This window comes from Larus michahellis, chromosome 12 (assembly GCF_964199755.1).
Source record: "Larus michahellis chromosome 12, bLarMic1.1, whole genome shotgun sequence".
NCBI lineage: Eukaryota > Metazoa > Chordata > Aves > Charadriiformes > Laridae > Larus > Larus michahellis.
In genome coordinates this window covers 967,793-986,076 of record NC_133907.1, presented here as the reverse complement: position 1 = coordinate 986,076, position 18,284 = coordinate 967,793, and the positions used below count along the sequence as shown (strand labels likewise).

General features: G+C 43.4%; 1 protein-coding gene across 3 annotated transcripts in view; it reads right to left on the bottom strand.

Annotated features, from left to right (window-relative positions):
* GNAS (GNAS complex locus) overlaps positions 1 to 18,284 on the bottom strand; it is a 139,622-nt gene that overhangs the window by 24,171 nt on the left and 97,167 nt on the right. For all 3 annotated transcript variants that reach the window (XM_074604593.1, XM_074604594.1, XM_074604595.1), the window contains exon 5: positions 12,142 to 12,239. In XM_074604593.1, coding sequence (XP_074460694.1) covers positions 12,142 to 12,239 — 98 coding nt within the window. The remainder of the gene's footprint in view (positions 1 to 12,141; positions 12,240 to 18,284) is intronic.

The window sequence follows — 18,284 nt, the reverse complement described above, 5'->3', positions numbered from 1 at the left end:
GTGATGGCGAAGGGTCAAGGATCTCCCCTAGCAAAGAGCTCTGGGAGCACAGAGCAATTCAGCACGCAGCACATCCGTATCTGCAAATCTACTGAACAAGACACAGAAATCACCATAAAGCGAGTTACGATCTGACACATTCTTCTCCGAATAGCTCTCTCAAACTAGACATTTTAATTACCGGTTCCCTTGATAACACACTGTGACAATAATGAGTATTTTATACTTGTAACCTCACATAAGACTATTCCACACTTCATACATACTGCACGTCTTATTTTTGAAACAAACATTTTAAAATAAGGGTAGAGAATTAGAGTTAACATTTAAAATACATAGATAACATACTAATATCTACATTTTAACGTGACATAGCAGGATCCTAGAGTCTGGAATGCATTTGGGGAATATATCATCTGTGCTGGTAAGACAGAAGATCTCCATATAATCCTCTCACCCCTTCCACAAAACCACTTCATCACATCACGATTCCTGATGACACTGCAATACTTCTTGGCATTAGCACCACGAAAGATTGACCAATAACATCCTACCCCCATCTGATTTCACTTAAAATCTCACACTATCCAAAATCATCCAAGGGTTTTTGCAGATGTAAGCTTTTACATTCTTCTTGAAGAAGAGACATCACAACACCAATTGGCAAATGGGGAAACCAAGTGTCACCCAAGCCTGGCCTTTGCTACCCAAAGCCGTGTCTCCTAAGGCAGTCCAGCCCGGTGGAAGAGGTGAGCAGCGCGTCCCCCGGCAGCGGGGGGCACACGGTGAGGAGAAGGCTTCCAGGCTGGGCCGAGAGTAGAGACGAGACTGCACCTCAACTGCAAAACCTGCTCCTCATGGCACAGGGACGGACAGGCAGAGCTAACGAAGAGACCAAAATAAACCACCAAGAGACTCGAGCAAGACCGGTTCACTCTTGAGACTCAATCTGATGAAAGAACACCCAGAGAAGAGCCGCACTCCTTATGAAGCTATGTAAGAAGGTTGTCTGGCCAGATACGAAGCTTCTAGAAGCCCAACTTTTCCAAACTGTCCCTGACTTTAATAACGTCATAAATGAGTAATTAAAATCCAACTGAGATGCCTTAACAGCAAAAGTGGTGGACAGTGTGTTCCAGACATGGTCTTTAGCAACTTTGCAAGAATTACCAATGTTGTCGATATATGAACAAAAATGGCAAATTAACACAATTTGCGGGGATTTTGCATGTGTGTTGCTACTTCCATTTATAAAAATTACTTAGGCTTCAGAAGGCTTTTTGGTTTTCAAATTGTAAAACCACGACTCTCTCGGCAAAGACCACAGAGCAGTACCCGGGCACAGGAGGACGCTGGGTGCTCCCCAGGCAGCCCCCCCTCCAGGCTCTGCACCAGGCCTGGGGGGAACGGGAGCCCCCGCAGCACCCCTCACAGCCTTCACAGAACACGTACCAGGCAGCCAGCACGTTTCTAGTCTACGTTACCAAAACCCCTCACTTGCATAGTGAACGCACTACCAGTTAGCTGTATCGGTGGATATCCTTCTTGGAAACTTAATTAGTGTACCAACGTAGTTAACACAGAATTACGTTTAACTATAACAACGGATTTTAACACGTTTCAGCTACAAAATCAATGTACAATCTACTACAGAGTAATCAGTTCAAAGATGGTATTTCAAATCAGAAAACCTATCAATGACATCCTGCCTACAAAATTATTCTTAATCACATGTAAAATTAGCTAGCAATTTCTTTCAGTTTATTTAGGACTTAGTCACATACTATAAAAACATACTTAAAGAGTATGTAAGCTCAGCCTCAGTCTGATAACCTTGTTCACTTAATATGAGCTTAATCTATTTTTTAATTTTCAACCCACCCCTCCCCAAGCAAGGATTTTATGACCATGTTCTCTGCATGCAAGCACACAGGCTCAATACATTTTTGAGCCTGCTGGGAAATTTATACCAAATGTACTGCAGACATCTTTGTCCGGGGTCTCTCAAAAACAGTAAATTCAGCAATACCCGTGAGCGCAGGCAAGCACCCAGACAAAAGACATTTAGATACGAGTCCCCAGTAGAGGAAAGGCTCCGGTGTACCATCAGACAGTGGAGCTCCCAGGAGAGGAAAAGGAGGGAGAGAACGTGCAAGTCCACGGCATCGAGTGCTCACTCTCCCTGGCACTGGCAGTGACGCATCCGTAGTGCTTCAGCCCAGGGAATGACTGGGAATCCAACCCGGCGCTTTCACGTGGCACCGGCAAATGCATTGGCCTCCTTTCATCCTTCTGTTAAGATTTTTCTGTACTCCTATGTTTTGGAACACTCTTGCTTTTAATTCCTTTTTTTAAAGCAAGTCTTTAATAAGGTTTTACAATACCTTTTTAGGTCTTAGTTTGATAAAAGCATTCTCCTAATTGTCATCTTCTGATCTTGAAATGTTCCCTTTCTGCAGCGATACAGCAGGAGCGATAAGAGCTCTCATAAAGAAAACAACCACCCGTGCTCCAAAAGCTGCCGTGCTTCCTGACGGCGAACATCAGGAACAGCAGATCCCAAGGTCAGGCGACACGTTTCAGCAACTACTCGCCCACCACGGCCAGGAACTGCAAAATCCTGAAGACAGCGGTCGCACCAGCTCTGGCTACGGGCACACCCCTGCAGCGAGCCCTCTCTGCCGTGCCCCTGGCCACCACCCCACACCGCAGGGCTTCAGCTCCCTCCGTTAAACCCACCGGGCACTGGCTCTTACATAGGGAACGCGGAAGTGATGCCACGGGCACCGCACTCCTCCTTTCCTCAAGAACTTTATAGCTTCCCTGAATGCTGCGCCTGCAGGCCTTCCTCCCGCGGGAGGGATTCCCAGCAAAGGCCAGTCTGCTCTCCCGCTTCCTTCTGCATCCCATCGAGCTGCTCCCATCGCAGCCCAAACCAAACCTCAGCCAGGGCTGCTGTGTGCAGGGGTGTGGGGGGGTGCAAACGCATGGCAGGAAAGGGGGAATGAAAATTAATTCTCAGGAACTAATTCAAGTTTTAACAGTCGCTTTGATTGATTCTCAACACTCGACAGCCCTGGTTTTCACAACACTACAGTAATCCAAGACCACTCTGCCATTAAGTCTGATACTAACAGTCAACATGTTGTTTGCTCTGTTTTTTAATAAAGTTAAGGGAATTTTGCAGTAAAACTGAGCACAATTTTAAACTAACAGGTAAAACTTCAATAAATACAAAGGCCTAGTACACCCTAGGTGCATGACAACCTTACAGAGTTTACATAAACACAACTCCTCCTCTTCTTTTAACTCCCCATCCCATCCAGCCCACTGCCACACACCGACTGACCACCACCTGTCCTCACAAACCCCAGAGCATTTAAGGATTACTGCGTACACAATACTCTACTATTTTACTGGTTCAAATTTACTCAAAGCACGTGTATTTTTTTTGAGAACTGAGCTTATACAAGAGGTTTCACCTGCAGCAGAGCTATTTTTAGGGTGAATTTGTTGCACTTTTCCTACCATAAAAAAGTATATTCCGTGCCTAGAGAAAATAAATGAAAAAAAAGAAAAGAGGGCAATACTGTAGAGCGAAGGCAAGCCAAAGAACTCGAGCTCTGAGCAGTTACGTGGCTCCCCAGTTGTCTGACTTTCTGAACGTGTCAAACCCCGTCGACGGCTGGGTCTCTGTTGCAGCAAACTCCAACGGAGTGTCACCACCCTTGCAGCAGGGGCCCGACACGGCGTCACCACAACAGCGCGATCCCCTCGTCGCTCCAGGAAGGTGCGGCATCGCTCAAAGGCTGCGCAGCTCTACATCACAGAATCCTTGCCATCAGCGATATTTGTTGATTAACCTGTTGTCAATGAATTAACTCACAATCGGAGAAACTCCACCTACCTGAAGAGAGCTCCTGTAAGGATGAACCCAGGCTACTGAAATTTTTCCTAATCTTTACAACCATGAAATAAAACCAAAATTGTGTAGTAATGCTACGTTAGTAGCTGCATTTAATGATCTTGTGTAACACTGCAACATACTAATTTCTGGAATATATTATTTTGTGTCAAGTCTATGACAACACTGATTGATCACTCAAAATGGATTGCGCATTGCGTCAGGGCTTTGAATGTGTACACGAAATCTTGTTCACTAGTGTATTAGTTGTTTCAAAAATATTGGTCATTTTAGTTACACGGAAAACAATTTATGAAGTCTCAAAATTTAACAAGTAATCAACCAAAATAATCAACAAAAATCAACCCTGCACATCTCCTTGATTAAAAGCTGGAAACACTACTCTTGGAGGTGGCAGCTCTCTGTTTCGCACACCTACCCCAGGAGTTCAGCCGTAGGTACAGGCGTGTACAGCCACCCGCGAAACCAGCACCCTGCCCTGCACGCCACTAACTCTCGTTCTATTACAAACCTCTCCCTGTCAGCAGAGCAAGAGACCACGACGATGTCCACAGCACCTCCTCCAAAAGCCTCAGCAGACAGGAGACGTTTTATGTTCTAGCATATTCTCTCACACCGTTAACTAATGCCCCGACAAAAACTTTAAGGACAGGAAAAGGAAGGAGTGGGAAGGAACAGGGAACGTGTTGCCGTTAAAGCGCAGAAGTGAGTAAAAGTTAAATTAACAGAAGGTTTTGGCTTATATTCCATCTCCTGATGGGCTGCATTTCAACTCTTCCCTTTCACCCACAAAGGAATTCTGCTGCATTTGAATTTGTACCTTTGAAGAACAGTGCGACAAAAAGCAAAGCAGAAGCATGGACGGGTATCGCAAACATGTTGACTAAGAAAGTCCAGATACTACTGAACCAAACAGGCTTGAAAATACGCATCTGACGTTCGCTTTAAAAAAGCTCAAGATTATTTTATTTTCTTTTTTTGAAATAGAGATCTTAGGGCACATTTTGTCATTTATCTGTATTATTTTTTTATTAAAATGTTTAAAATCATTTGGCGATTTAAGCATAATATTCTTTATCAAACAACACACTTTGCTGTGTTTACCACTGGTAACAAGGAATCTGTTATTCTCTTTAGCGAATTATTTTAAACTCTGTGTTAATTAACTCTATGGGTATAAGCAAATCAACAAGAAATTGGGCTACAGAACAAGTTTGTCTGCCGAGTCCTGAACGGTAGCCAAATACTTTTAGTACAGAATTATCCTGTGAAGCTGCATCATTCTTTGGTTCATACGCTGGTAGTTATTCATACATTCACATTCTTTGATAATATCAACTTTGGTTTTAAAGCAGACTATTAAAGTAAAATATCAGCTAAGAGATACATCTGAGCAACCTCCCCACTGGGCTCCACACAGCGCTCTTCACTGTGTAAGTAAAGCGGCAATGCGCTGGGGATTTACTCCTGCCTTCACGACGCTCTCTTGATGCGCTTTCGGCATTCAGAATGAAACTTGGTTGTCAGAGGAAAACAGCAATCCACCGAACAAATCATGTGGATGTCTACTTATGATCACAGAGGAAATCTACTATCTTATGGACAAATTTTATTTAAAGAAAATGTTAACATTCACGCCAAAGTTTCAAAAGACTCCTGAGCACGTGTGTGCCTAACCTGAGCAAATGCTGTGCCTGTGCGTTTGTTACCGAAGCAGAGAAGCAGCGTGGTGTGAGCAAACGCTCCACTGCAGGGGAAAGGAATTGTGCCACACACTGGGAAACGAACGTCCCTTTCCACTAAATGAGACACCCGTGAAGCCCACCAGCAGGAGGGTTACCCGTAACTCCTCCCTACCAAAGGAGACGCTGACCCGCACAGGCTGCCCTGGGCGCAGGGCCGGCTGAGGAGAGGGGGAAGCAGCTCCCCCCAGCCCCTCCACGTTCCTCCGCCAGGCAGCCCCGTCTCCAGCCGAAGGCAAGTCCCCGATACTCACAGCCAGGCACGGAAAGGAAGCTGCGTCTGCAGCCAAAGGCCAGAAAGGAACTGACACAGTCACAGATGTGCGGAACAAAGGAGAAAGAGAAGTGGGAAACGGAGGGAGGCGATGGCTGCGGGGGGTTACAAGCGGCAGAGCGAGTGAGGGGGGAGGCAGAAACCGGGTTCCTGCAGCAAGCGGTTAAACCCCTTCACGGGGATTCAGAAGGATGCGGTGGGCATCGCACAGACCTCAAAAGCCTGTGGTATGACTTCTTAAATTATTCACATTTTGCACTTGTAAAGGTCTTTCTGCCATGAAGGCTCATCACTTTCAGTATTTTCACTTATCGGTGCTCCTAATCCGTAAGACTCAAACGAGTATTCCAGGACACCTTTTGTTTTATCTTGCTTCATACAGGGATGTAATCTATTTTGAAGACAGAGAAGTTTATCTGGGGTTGAGTGTAGCTTGGCATGATGAATTTATGATTAGCTGTGACAACAGTGGGAACATGTGTTGGATTCATAATCCATTTATTGGCTAAATTTAGGTAATCTGGTTTTCATAGCGCTTGCCAGCAGGCACATCCCTGCCATTGCCACTCAGCAAGAAAGTGCAGATGCATGGAGTAGTTCAGTATAATTCAGGTACTTATGCATTTGGACTCATTTTGTTAGTAGTGACTTCACTAAAGTCGTGCAAAGACAGGACTGTGGTTCCCCTCATCTACAGCAATTTGTTTCTGCACCTAATGCCCCACTGGACTGCGGAGAAAAAGATAACCTGGGCTGTATTTTATTTTTAATTAAAATTTAACCTTGTTTAAAACATGATCCTCTGTTCCCTCAGGGTGAAGAAGAGTAGGGAGAAGACCCTAATTCAGTATGTCTAAGCGCTCTGGCCTAAAGTAAGGTGGGTTTATAACCAAGAGTAAGGACTAGAAGCTGGATGATCCAGGTCTCCTTGGCTTGCCAAAGGGTTCACACAGCAGTAGGCAAGCTCATCGGTTTTAGATTGTGAAAGGGGACGTGAATATTATTCTTCCTCATGGGAATGTTTAACAATATAATTGTTAATGTCCGTAAGAAGCTCACGTATGCCAGGAATATAGGCCAGGGAAATTCCTGTCCTGTTGAATGTGAGTGCGCAGACATCGCTGGCAGAGCTGGAGGAGACGAGAGCACCGACTGCCAAAATCACATCGAATGGAAGAAAGGAGAAAGAAAAAAAAAGTAATAAATAATATGGAGAAGAAACTAGACTAACAGTAGTGCCACTGATAAATCAGCCACTATTTAAAAAAGGTGAGACTTCCGGCAGACTTTACTGTATGTTCCATGAAGGCAACTTTGTCATGAAGTGAAATAAATATGGAAGAAAATCATTAAGTGCTCAGATTGGAGCTCTTAATTGCTCTCTACAAATCAGCAAATCCAGAAATAAAACACACCGTAAATCTTAATAAAAATATAAAGAATTTACAACCCATAACAAATTAGAAATTAAGAAAACAGCGCGTCCACATCTGCTGATCCTTCAGCAGCCCCGCACAGCGGTCGGCTAATAGCTGCACTCCCCCCCCTTTCTTTGATAAGTATTTTAAAAACAAACATCTTAAAAAATACTTCTTATAAAGCTCTTCTGCAGCAGCCTGGCACAGTTTCAAGCTATCGGAGCGGCCTTGCTGGTGCTGGAGTTGGAGGAAGGCGGCTCTGCACCAGGGTCTCCCCCAGCCCTGGCTCGCTCCGTCCCCGCAATGGCAGCAGAGCGGAGAAGGGGCTCCCTCCCGCTGCCGCCAGCTCCCCCGCACCCCTGAGACTGTCTCCCACATTATTTCCTCTTCCACCCCAGGCAAAAGCGGGAAGCACCAGCTAGGAGACACACGGAGAAAGCACGGTGTAAAATGAAGCACAAATCGCAGCTGATGGCCGATGCTGGTGCCGCCCAAGGAGCCGTGGGCACAGCCCGCTATCAGCCTGTCAGGCAAAAGCACCAGGAGGGTCACGCACCCGGGCCGGCTGCTGGCTTCCCCACAGCTCACCCAAAGGCTACTGACAGCACAGCCATTTTCTGCAGGACACCACAGACCCTGGATCAGACCGCACAGGACGGCGCCGGCATCCCTCATTCCTTGCGCCACGTTCCTATGGGAGAGATCCCACTTGCCCTGACTACTCTGCTGCGCATTTGTGAGGCTTCGAGAACACAGCTCCTCAAATGAAAACCGAGGTACAAGCACTAGCAACAACAGCACTTCAAAGAGATCATGTTTGTTTATATTTGACAGAAGGCATATATTTGACAAACAGGTCTTGGCACATTACAGTGGAAATGGCTCCCATATTCTCAATATTAAGTAATATATTCTAAATAAAATGCAATCCTGTGCCTTCAGGGAAGAAATATAAGGGATGGTAAATCGTTTATTTATCACTGTTTGGGGTTTTCTATATTCTAGACACTTCTGCATTCTTCTGTTTATTATTAGCCAGGAGCGGTATCACATGGCAGCCTCAGTACAAACATTCGCTCTCTTCTGTGAGCATCCCCACAGGACGCGAGAGCAACAAAATGTGGTCTCCTCGTAGAGAACGCGCCCTCCTCACAGCTACAATTCATTCCTCTCAGAGAGAAACCAGTGACAAGCTCGCAGGCCACGTTGTTCTAAAAGCAGAATTGAAACTAATCCCTTAGTGAGTCCAGCTAAGAAAAGGGAAATGTCTCCGTTCCTTTCTCTGCCCCTCAAGGCTGTCGCGTAGGCCCAGGCAGGAGCACAGTGAAGCTCACGAGGAGCAGGGGCAGCTTCTCTTCCAAAGTGAACGGGGCTCCTCCAAAGTGACACTTTCAGGTCACCATTGAGCTGGAGGAGACAGGGCCGGACCCCAGCAGGGCCTCAGCAGAGGCAGCGGCTGGCCAGGACCCCCGGCTTTCGGCAAAGTCGTCTCTTCTGAGCCAATGCAACTGGGAACTTGGTGGAACGACGGTAACACTGCACATTAACGTCCCTGTCAGCAGGAAGCACTGTAGCATTTAAAGTTACTGCTCAGGAGCAGGTGAAAAACACCGTTTCCAGACTCTAAACACCTACATTCAAGTTAGGGGGATACAACACGGTAGGTTGAGAATTACGTTCATTCCCACTGACCTGGGCCAAACCGCAAGCTTTGCCCTCGCCCTCCGCTTGCGGGGAGAGCTCCTGACTCACCAGCCAGCTCCCTGTTTCCTCAGCACAGACTCTGACAGCGTTTGAGCCTCCATCTCCCCAACATCTCCCCTCCACACTGCCCCAGCGCCCCGCGGCCATGCCACACCACCCTTCACGCTGCCGAGACCTTCTGCAGGGCCGTGGCTGAGCCGCCTACACGGAGAGAACCGGTGTTTATCCATGGAAAGGGGCAACGTCGAGCAGAAGGGAACTAGGTTAGTCCTCCTGGCCCACCCAGGACCTTGCTGCCACCATGGCACCACTACGGGACAGTGGCCACTGGGGAGGGCCAGGGCTGGCGCTGGTGTGCCCGGGACAGGGGACACGGGCTGTCCCGCCGCTCCCCGCATCCCCCCGTGACTCCGCACACCTCTCAGGTGGGGCAGAAACGGAAACAAGTTCCATTTTGATATCAACATTTCCGAACGCCAAGCAAAGGCCTGTGAGAGACAGACTCCTCGCTGCTCCCTGCTAGAAGACAGACAACATGGGGTTTGGAGCAGTCGCAGAATCTCCTTCAAAGCTTCCTATATATAACTGTGTCACTTCCAAGAGCGAAAAAACCCTTCTTTTTTAAAAAAAGCAGGATGTTAAATGAGTCCACACCAAGACAAACTTCACACTAAGCAACTCACCTTCAAAGAATGACAGTTTAAAAAAAATTAAAAATTTTACCAACAACTATAAATGTTAATTTTTGTGAACAAGAAATACCGTTTAGAGTTTTCAAGTAATTCACTGAACTAAGAATCCATTAATATTTAAGAATTTATTCAAATTTCAAGAGCAAGAAGGGATTTTTGGAAACTGGATTGATCTTGAAAGCGAAAAGCCACTTTCCCGCCTCCCATTCTAAGTAAGCTTTTCTTGTTTTAAGCAGGGACTTCGAAAGGGGAAAGTTCGAAAGGGGAAAGTGTTTAGAACCCAAGACTCTTCTCTGAAAGAACTGACAACTCCAACACAGTTTGTTCCACTTTCTCTTTTAACTTCTATTAGCCCTAATGACAGTAGCTGGCACAATCAAACTAGGATAGTCTTCACTCAATAAATCTCAGCTACGTTTTATACTTTGCCTTTGCTACATTTTTTTTTAAGAGTGTGCTCACCAGGCTCATTTCCAGGTATCAATCATGTCAGATTTTACAGGAAGTAGTTTTTGTCAGCTCTCTTGAAAATTTAATATGATAAAAACAAGTTCAGAATTTCAAAGAGATGTTAACCTCCAAACAAACATTTTGACGTTTAAAACCTCTTACGTTGCATATTCTGTTATTAAAAACACCACCACTGCACAATCAAAACTGCCAGAATGGACAAGAACCAGCAAAACTAACAATTAGAAAGCACCTTCTGCAAGAAAATAATGTCATGTACTTTACTATAAAATTGAATAAATATTAGAATTATTAAATATTTTTAGAAGGAGACAGCAGTGGTATCTTAGAAAAAAAATAAATCTGTAATTTGCCAGCAATGTTCAAGGTTTATTTTTGGCTCAACAGCCCACAATGTAGAATTAAGTGTTCCACTAGATGGAGCAGGACGGTAAAACCATCATGAAGGCCATCCCCCTTGCTGACCCATGAAAAAGTCAACATCCAGCAATCAGGGATGATAAGAATTCTAGCTTTCTTCTGTGCATTCAGGGCAGAACAAAATTTGTTCCTCTTCCAAAAAAGGGCAACACCAAACCCCTTTAGTGTTTAACAATACTTACTTCTTCCCATCCTAGAAGCTGACTATTAACAAACACTAACCAGAAACAACAGATAAACAAACACTATCAGAAACAAAACTAGTTTTTCCCCACGTCTATCAGCTTTACACTAGAAAGACAAAGTTTACAGGATTGTTGACAGAAAATGAAAATCTTGTTGTATTTTCTATTTTGTAGCAACTGAACTTGCAAAAAGATCCATGCCAAACGATCAAACATTAGTCACCTAACGCAAAAGACATCGCTACACATCAAACAAACTCACCCTAGAAACAATGGCAAAACTTCAAAGAGGCTCCTGAAGACCTGGAGCTGTGCAAGTCATAGTAAAATTATCTCCCTGGTCTCTTTTCAGACAGAGCTAATTGTTGATTTACCTTTAAGTCTACCTAAACAAAGAACCTTACAAAATCTATTTCATCCAATGTTCTTCAAGAGATGCAGTAGTAGACAAGCCGTGGTTGTCCATCATCACATGAAATGAGAAACCAGCATTTCCTTGACCATTAAAGCTTATTTCAGCCTCTCCAAAAGAAGCAGAGAGAGTTTAAACTAACAAACAACAGTTTTAACCACTAATATTCCAAATTTAAGTCCTGCAATTCTTGAGTATACACAACAAAAATACCAGGAACAGTCACAATTATCACAAATATCTTGCCATAAAAAAAAAATTCTTGAACCATACTATATTGCTATATGTGATAAATAACTGCAAACATGCAGCAGTCTCTCATGACAACAGTAATTATCGCAGTGGTATAAACAGCAGAGGAGAACGAATCAGTCTCCGATGTGTGCGTGACGGAACACAAGCTGAGCCCTTGGTGGCTGATCACAGGCTGCTGCCCGTGATCCTTGCTGCCATCTCTTTGTTTTCAGAGAAATAAACTGCACTGAAAACAAAAGCTACAAACACGGGCAGGTTTCACCCTGACGCACTTTCCAGCTTACTGAACTTGCTGCACTGTCTGACACTGTCACTTGGAAAGCAACTGGCTTCAGTGGAAGAAGCAGGAAATTTGGTGTTTGAGACAATACAATTGCCCACCACATTAGAGAGGTGTCAGGCTCTATTAAGAGCATTTGAATGCTCCTGCAAGGTTTTCAATATAGGTATTAGTGTCTAACCAAACACCAGGTTTTCCTGCCTCTCTGAACAGCTGATTACCAAGAATTCACTAAGCAGCACACGCTCCTTTCCAAGGTAAGGAAAAGTAAGCATCAGGACCACCCAAATCACAGTCCTTAACATTCAATAAAAAAAATCGTACATCGCAGCCACTATAGAGCAGAACAGAAACAATACTTACTACTGCGCACAATCAATCAGTTGATATTCATTAGATCTCTCGTAGCAGGCTTTCACACCTTCGTCTTGCCACAGTGTTTTTGTATGTTCATAAAACTCCTGAAAGAATAAAAATAGTATTAGCAAAATGGATGATATGTGAGGACAATCGGCAAATGGTAACATATCATGACCACTGTAATGAACGCTAAATGGTGGCATCTTTAACAAAAGACTTTAAACATTTTTTAGAACCTGACTACAAGTTCAGTTGCCTTTCTTAGTCATTCTGACTGTAACGTTTTGTGACGCTTAAAAGAACTGATTCTCAACCATTTTGATTGAGTCCAACTATACACTGACAGAAGGGTTAACTTTTCATTAATGACAATCCTGTTGGCATTTTTAATAATCAATGCTATTTGGTAACACTTGCTCTTTAACTCGCGATTCCACCGCATGTTACATTCACTTGGCTGTCAAGATTATTTTTTTTTTCTTCAATGAAACACTACTTTTCAGTAATTCTTACATAAGGTAGCAAATGATGATTAGGTTTTACTTGACTTTCCAAGTTAGTGAGGATCTTCAGGGACTATATAGACATTTGTATCTTACTTAACTCAAAGTATTTACAGTGTAAGAGGATATTGAACTACAGAAGAAATCCCAGAATGGTAGGGGCTGGAAGGGACCTCTGGAGATCATCTGGTCCAACCCCGCTGCGACACAAAGCTAGACCCGTGTTTTCATTGCGTCAACCTGAAAAACGCCAAGCCAAGCTAAGCCAGCAGGCAGCCAGGAATGCAACACTCGGCTTTTGCCGAACCTAGAGCACAAGTACAAACCCGAGCAGACCCCATTCCTTCTGCACACACAGATGCCCCTTGGCTCCGTAACCGCACTCCTGGCTCAGCCCAAGCTCCCTGGACAGACTGCAAACCACCAGCAGCAGCCGAGTGACTTCAGCACAGAGGCCACTGCGGGCATTGCCGTTATCAACAGCCACGGGCTTTTCTTGGCTGCGTCTCAGAGCTTCTGAAGTGGTTTGGGCTCAATACTTTTATTCTGATTTGAAGTCGCTCAGGTAACTTATTCTAAATCAGCTTTTTTTGCATCCAGGACAGCACATGACCTTTAAAATAGTTGCTGTACATATTCTGTTTCTCCCTCCACCCCTTTTCTTTATAGTAGAAATATTTTAAAGAAAAAGAATATATTATTTAAATAGCCATTTTACTGCTTCAAGGTTCCTCTGTTAACTTAGCTTTGGAATCACTCCATCTCTTGGGATATCAGTCTCCCGCATTCTTTTCCTATCAGTGAAGTCCGAAGAAAGGGGTCACATTCAAATCTGACTTCCAAGGTTTCACTTGAAAATATCGTTTTAAGAAATTCCCTTTCTTACCAGAATTTTAACTAACACCTGAACTGCACCAGAACAGCAGATGCTTTAAATGGCATTTTAAAGATGCATAACAGCATCTTAAAGTAAATTTAGTGATGCGGCTTTTCAAACCATCCTCTTTTTGGCAGGTATAAGATGTGTATGTGATTGCGTGATCATCCAATTGCGAATACCAATGACAGAAACGGCCTATCAAACGTTAATTTGATCTTGCTTTTATTGCTACTGAATATTCACTAGCTGCACGTACACACAAGGGTAGTAAATGCACACCACACATCTAAAGCTCGCTATGGTAAAATCTTGTTCTAATTTCTTTTAAAGAGATTATAAAATGTATATATAGTATTAGAAGTATCTTTTCAGTTTGTTCCCTGCTTTTATGAACTGTTCATGAACAAAAAGACCAGTTAAATTTCGTTTATAAGTAGTAATATTTTACTTGATTTTTAGTATTTGTAGATTGTACGAGCATTTCCTGTTAAAGGAAGTAAAAGATGAATCAAAATCTTAATTCCAGTCCTCAGTTTTCTTTCTCCCACTGCTGGAATTACGTTCACTGGGCGCTTACTTTGTGAAGGTTTCCAATTTTTTGGCAGTTGGGGGACTGTCAAGTACTTTGAGTCTTCAACTGTAACACAGCATAACGAGGACAGTATCTTCCCAAAGCAAAAGCGAGAAGGAAGAGAAAGTGAAGGAGAGAGTGGGAATTATCTGGACTCTCACTGTATTTGAACCAAACCCATTTGGGGCTGGCTTTATATATTTATTTTTAAAAGTAACAGCAGTCTCACACAGAACTTCTTAGGACTCACTCAACTTATTACTACGAAGCTGGGAAACTGAAAAGTTGAATCAATTGTACGAGAGTTTTTTTGCTGAAACAGTAGCTGATTCCAATGGACACACACCATTTAAATTTCCCATCTAATCAAGATAACTTACACCAGACTTCAGATAGTTAATGTAACTATTTGGCAGAGATACGGTTCTAAAATAGACATCTACTTCAAATTGGGGTCAGCGTCTGCCAAGCCAATTATCTCCAAATATACCCCCAAATACTCGCTTCGTCCTGCATTACAGTAAGTAAACAAATAACTAGGCAAAGATAAAGTTTACAGAAAATGCAATAAAACGTGAAGATTCTTCATCACCTACAAATGTACACTTAAAGTGAAAAGGGCTGAGCCTTAACGAAAAGGTCCCAGGCTAGTAAAGCTCTGCCACAAAACGTGACGCACCAAAGTCCTTCCCCACTGCTGTTTCCCACTACAACTCTGACATTCTGGTAGAGAACGGATACCACAATTATTTCAGACGCGTAGGAACGCCATCGTACCTTGTGCAGAAACATTTCGAGTAGTTTCTGCAATCAAACTCTTAAAATGGGATGAAAAGTAAGTCCAGAGCCTGGCCCTAGCATAAACACACTGACAGGAAAAAGCCTAGGCTTTAGTTTAACACAACAGTTCGACACTGTTCAGAAGAGTCCTCCCTGTGCTGTAAGGGCAGTTCTTAACTTTTAAGAAAATATGTGGATCACAATAAGGAGATAACGATCGATGTTTGTGCCTTGTTAGGCCAAGTTCGCAATAAAACACTTAATACTGCTTTTATGCCTGTCCTGCTAATCTGAACTATAACCAGCAATACTTGCGCAATCTTTTCAATACGGTTATCGACTGTCCACGGAGATGGAAAAAGAGTTTAAGTCCACATTCTTTAAACTTTTTATTGGCATTTCAAAATCAGGATCTACAAGTAATGAGTAATAGATTGTTATACTAAGACACAGTGGGGTTTTGGGGTGGGTTTTTTGTGCTTCTTTTGGCCTTTTTTGTTGTTTTTATTTTGTTTTAAAAACTGAACTAGATGACTTGTGATAGCCAAATATGAAGGCCTTTTACTAATAAACAACTTTTTGTCTTTAGGCCACATCAAATCAAATATAACTTCACACATTTGGGATTACTGCTGCCCAGCCTAACCAACTGTGAAGGAGGACGGTGTTCGGCAGGGAAAAGCTGGAAGCAGGCTGAGAGTTACATCTTGCTCTGTTGGAAGCCTGCTTCTACTACGGACTCATCTGGAATGAAGGCAGAGCAGTCAGTTGCAGCAAACTAGATTCTCCCTCCTCCCCAACACACCTACGCTAACCACAATTCTGAAATAGTATTTAAGAAAAAGAACAACATAAGAAATCCTCAGCATCCCATTTGAGTCATGGAATGTAGCCTGGGGCTACTCTCAGGGAAGGCAAGTAAAACCACAAGATTTGTTAGATATTTAGGTAAAACAGGGGCTTCAGAAGCCACTAGAAAAAATCAAGTTAGCAACAGGCTTTTGTGTTTTGGTTTTTTTTTTTTTTAATTAAGTAGGTCTAATTTGTGTAAGATCTCTAAAAATAATGAGTTAGGAAGCAAATTAACCAAAAGTAGCAGTCAAGTTTCCTGAAAAGAAATAGCCAGAAAACTAGTCCTTACATGTCTGGTTCTTGTTTCCATAACACTGATTCATTTGCTGGCACATTCTAAGGTAACAAACTACAGCAGCATCAACACAGGTTTCTCTTGCCCCATAAAATAGAACTCCTAACAGAACAGCTAAAATAAACAAATAATACTAAGTAACCATTTGGTTTGAGATGACATTCCACAATAAACAGGATTTAAATGTTAGGTTCCAAACGATCCATCGTATTTGCAAAGTACGGTCATATTATCCAGTCTTGCCCTATGCACACTTAAAACTGAAAAAAATATTCAAGTTATGTAATTTTCCATTAAAAAAAATGCTGCAGTTACACAACATCCCCCCAAGATCCTGTCTGAACTATAGCTGAAGCTGTGGAAAGCAACACAACTCCACGCAAGTGATGACAGCACGGCATCACCAAGGAAGGCGAGAAGTGGATTCTTCCCAAGAATTATGTCAAGATCGTAGCATTTACTCACCACCAGACCAGACTTTACACTTTTCAAAGCGCTAACATAACCCTGAAGAGGGCGAAATCCCTGTGTAGGACACTTGGGGAAAACGACACCAAGGTAAGACAACTCTGAGCAGAACAAGCGGGGCCTGACCTCGCGGGAGCTCAGGCTGGGCTGGGGCACAGGTAGAGTTGCGGCACAGCCCCTACCGAACGCTCCACGCTGCCGGGAAACTACCACACGCTCCGAGAAGATCCCCTGGCTGGGTAAACCTTCTCTGGTCCTACTGAGACAGCGGGAGTGTCAAGGCCCATGACTCACTGATGGCGACGAGCCTCATCTCTCATCATACCATAACACTGCGATACTTACAAAGTCATATTTACATGAGAAGAATCGTATTCCAGTATGAATGGTTTATTTACTATAAGACCCCTTCTCCACCTGCTGAAAGTTTCCCAACATGACGGGTCAACAGGTAGTGTTTGTAAATGGCTTGTATTCACTAGAGGAATCCACACAGACCTCTAGAGAAAAAACCCCATCAGAACTCATCATGGAAAAGGGACGCTTGGAAAACAGCACTTTGTTCCACAAAGATCTCGACACAATTCTGGATTATCAAAAGGGCCATACAGAGTCGAATCAAGTTAAAAATCTACTTGTATTAGAAAATTTCAAGAAATGGAATAAACGGCAGCAGGTAAACAGTGGTTTTATTAGAAGTCAAACCAGAGAAAGTGTTAAAGAACTTGGAGGTTGAGTGTTTTGGTTGTTAAAAAAAAAAAAAAAAATCCTCAAGAGACAATGCAGGCCTGGGAAAAAATAAGGAACCAAGATCGGCTTTTGAGAGGCATTCTAAAAGGATAAAATATTAGCAGAAAATGAAAGAGAAAAACTGGACATACCGTCTACAAGGTTTTGTTCCCTCCAGATATATAAATACTCAAGAGACTTTTAAAAAAATGTTTATGAAGCAATGTTTTATAGGCATTAAGATGTTGGCAGGGAAAACCACTGGCACAGTTCTTGCCACTGTGACACCGTGTTCACAGAACCTTAGCACGGACATGCAACATTACCTTTTCTTTGTAAAAGATAATATAGGGTGGATCTGTCCTTAGAACAGCTTATTTACTAATTCCAGCAAAAGTCAATGCCACTGAAAAAACCCCTTACCTACTAAAAGGTGTGTACGAGCATTACACAATGTTGTGGTTAAAGCTGGGATTCAATTCCTGGGCAAAGTTCACTGTCCCATGGAGTTGCCCGTTTCATAATAAGAGTTTTAAATAGGTCATCCACTTCTAAACCTAATGAGTAAAGGTCAAACCCAACCAGCTCCTAACTGTAAAATTGTATCTTGGAGGACAGACATTTGCTTCCCGATATGTTCGGCTTTTGAAAGTAACAGTGGCTATTGGTTCGATACCCCTTTGCAAGCCGCCTCCGCAAGGTGGGGACCCAGGATCTGCCCTTCCCGGCCGCCAGGCGGTTCTGCTGCATTCCTCTAACGACCCGCCGCACAGCACCACAAGGTCACAGGACGGCAGGGCAGCGCTGAGCATTCCAAGATAAACCGCACAAGCTGATTCTCTCCTTCCAGGATAGGCAAATACACGACAAATTGATTTACTTTTCATTGCTCATATCTGAAATCAAGCCATTACTGTTGACTGTGAGGCCACTCAAGGAAACGGGTGGCATCTTGTCATTCTCCCCGCAGTTGGGCAGGGATACCAGAATGTGTTAAATTTGTCAAATCAGACAGTTTAATAAGCCACTTGCTTGAATGGGGAAACATCTGCATTCCCAATGGTGTGA